The 2,292-nt window shown below is 40.5% G+C and overlaps 1 protein-coding gene across 4 annotated transcripts in view; it reads right to left on the bottom strand.

Moving 5' to 3' along the window:
- The window catches only part of Arid1b (AT-rich interaction domain 1B), a 461,162-nt gene that overhangs the window by 13,738 nt on the left and 445,132 nt on the right, over nucleotides 1-2,292 (bottom strand). For all 4 annotated transcript variants that reach the window (XM_023712185.1, XM_023712186.1, XM_023712188.1 and 1 more), the window contains one exon: nucleotides 97-247. In XM_023712185.1, coding sequence (XP_023567953.1) covers nucleotides 97-247 — 151 coding nt within the window. The remainder of the gene's footprint in view (nucleotides 1-96; nucleotides 248-2,292) is intronic.

Here is a 2,292-nt window from a genome sequence, read left to right as displayed (position 1 = left end):
GAGAGAGAGAGAGAGAGAGAGAGAGAGAGAGAGAGAGAGAGAGAGAGAGGCACACACCTAGCAAGTCATTTTACCTTTCTCTCAAAAAATACTCACCTTCGGTCATAACTGGCCCCATAAGGAAACTGCTGCCGCTGCCCCATGCCCAGATTGGACATTGCTCCCGAGGGACTTTGGTTATACATGTCCTGCATGCTGCTGTTGGGCATCTGTCCTTGTGTCATAAAAGGCTCACTACTTCCAGGCACTGTAGTATTTGAAATAGAAGGCACAAAATTAAGTATTTTCAAAGGTCAAAGGACTCCTACGATTCCTCTTGGTAATTTCTGTGTTCTCTGCCCTCAGCTGACCAAACTGCCAGTGAGAGCATAAAGCCTGGAGTCAGATGGGTCCTATGAGAGCAGAATCCCAGCATAGGCTCCAAAATGCCCTGCTTGCCCCGGTGTATATCTTGCATGAGCTCACTGCCCTGAATGTGGGCAAAAGCTAGGGACACGATGGGCTCTGTGGCATCATGATTATGGAATGTTACAGGGATTTCACAGTAACTGAAGTTACCAGTTGGCTGACTTTGATTCGAGGAAAGGGAGAGTACTGTATTTAGAGATCCCCTCTAACAGGGTTCACAGTTGAGAGATGGGGCTACTTCCAGACCTTCTTCTACTGTTCTTGAAGAAGTGACAGCCATGCTATAGTGAGGGCTACATCACAAAAGGTGGGAAGAGGACAGTCAACAAAAAAAAATAGCCACTTTGACCTACAAACAATTTACTAACAACCTGAATGAATCTGCAAAGACTTAGAGCCTCAGAGGAGCACTTGGTCTTAGCCAAGATCTTGGCTTTATAATGTGGGCCCTGAGCAGAGGCCCTAGCCATGCTGGGGAACCCCTGACCCAGATATTGGGAGATTACATCTTTGCTGTGTCCAGCTGCTGAGTCTGTGGGCACTAGTTACGCAGCAATATGGCAACTCATACAGGCCTAAATCTATTCATTACCAATTAGACAAGTCACCATCTTCTAAGTTTACTTCTTGTGTACAAAATGAGGTCAGTCACAGCATCTTGTGAAGTGATTACATTAAGACATGAGATTATGTCTACAGCGTTAGTGCCCTTTCCTTAGAGGAAAAGTCCTGAAAACCTCAACAAAAATACTCATGCATGGAAATACTTCTAAATCAGTATAAAATATTATAAGAACCAAGTATAGCTTAAGATAGGATATGACAGACTATTTCTAAAAGAGGGTACAGTGTTGATGAAGTTGTATATGCAAATCAGCCTCATCTCAGAGTCTGAAGGAAGAGCGGGTCAAGCCTGAAGACTACACTGCAGAAAACTGAGCATTTTAGTATATATAACATTTTAGTATATATAGTAAATTGCTATTGATACATGATCCTATCACCTGTCTTCATTCTAGGCCATGTGAAGTAAAAATGGATTAAGATTTTGTGTCCTGATGCAGTGTGGCAAATGCTGAAGCCTGACATGGTAGCAGTACCTATCACCGGGCAGTGTGCTTCCCCCCATTTATGCTTTGATCTCACAGCAGCTTGTGGTGGAACCAGTTTGAAATCACTTTCCATTTTGTAGATATGAAAACAGACAGCAATCAAGTATCATAAGTAGCCTAGTCTCTCATCCATAGAGTTCTTAAAAATCAACAGAAAAAAAAGGAAAAATTAAAAATGGGTAAACCCATTCAGAGAAAGAAAACTAAATGGCCACTCAATAAAAAGATATGTGAGCTTACTAATAAAGAGATCCTTGTTAAAAAAAAAAATCACGAGGGTATTTTTTTGTTGGTCAATCTAATTGGCAAATATAAAATGATTGTTGATATTCATTTCTTAGTCTATTTTAATTTGGTAGTAAACACACTAATATTGTAAGGAAGCCAGTGAAGTGAAATATACTAGGGATGTTATTAGTTACTTTATCACTCACATGATTGATGAAAACATATTATATATCCATGATTCCCCCCAAATTCAGTTTTATAAGAATAACTACATAGAGAAATACAAGTTTAGTTGTCTACCAAAGCATACAGGCAGGACACTGAAATGGCTCACAATAGATTTTGAGGCCAGATTCCAAATATTGCTAATTATATTTTGTTATTACAATATTTTCAGTCTAAAAATGGGATACAGACACAAAAAGCACTAATAAAATGTTCTGCCTTGGGGGCTGGAGAGATGGCTCAGTGGTCTAAGGCACCTACTTAGAACAAGCTTGGCAAAGCATCAGGGACCGCGGTTCAATCCCCCAGCACCACATGC

Source organism: Octodon degus, unplaced genomic scaffold (genome assembly GCF_000260255.1).
Source record: "Octodon degus isolate 3935 unplaced genomic scaffold, OctDeg1.0 scaffold00024, whole genome shotgun sequence".
In the NCBI taxonomy this organism is placed as follows: domain Eukaryota; kingdom Metazoa; phylum Chordata; class Mammalia; order Rodentia; family Octodontidae; genus Octodon; species Octodon degus.
This window is presented reverse-complemented; position numbering and strand designations above follow the sequence as displayed.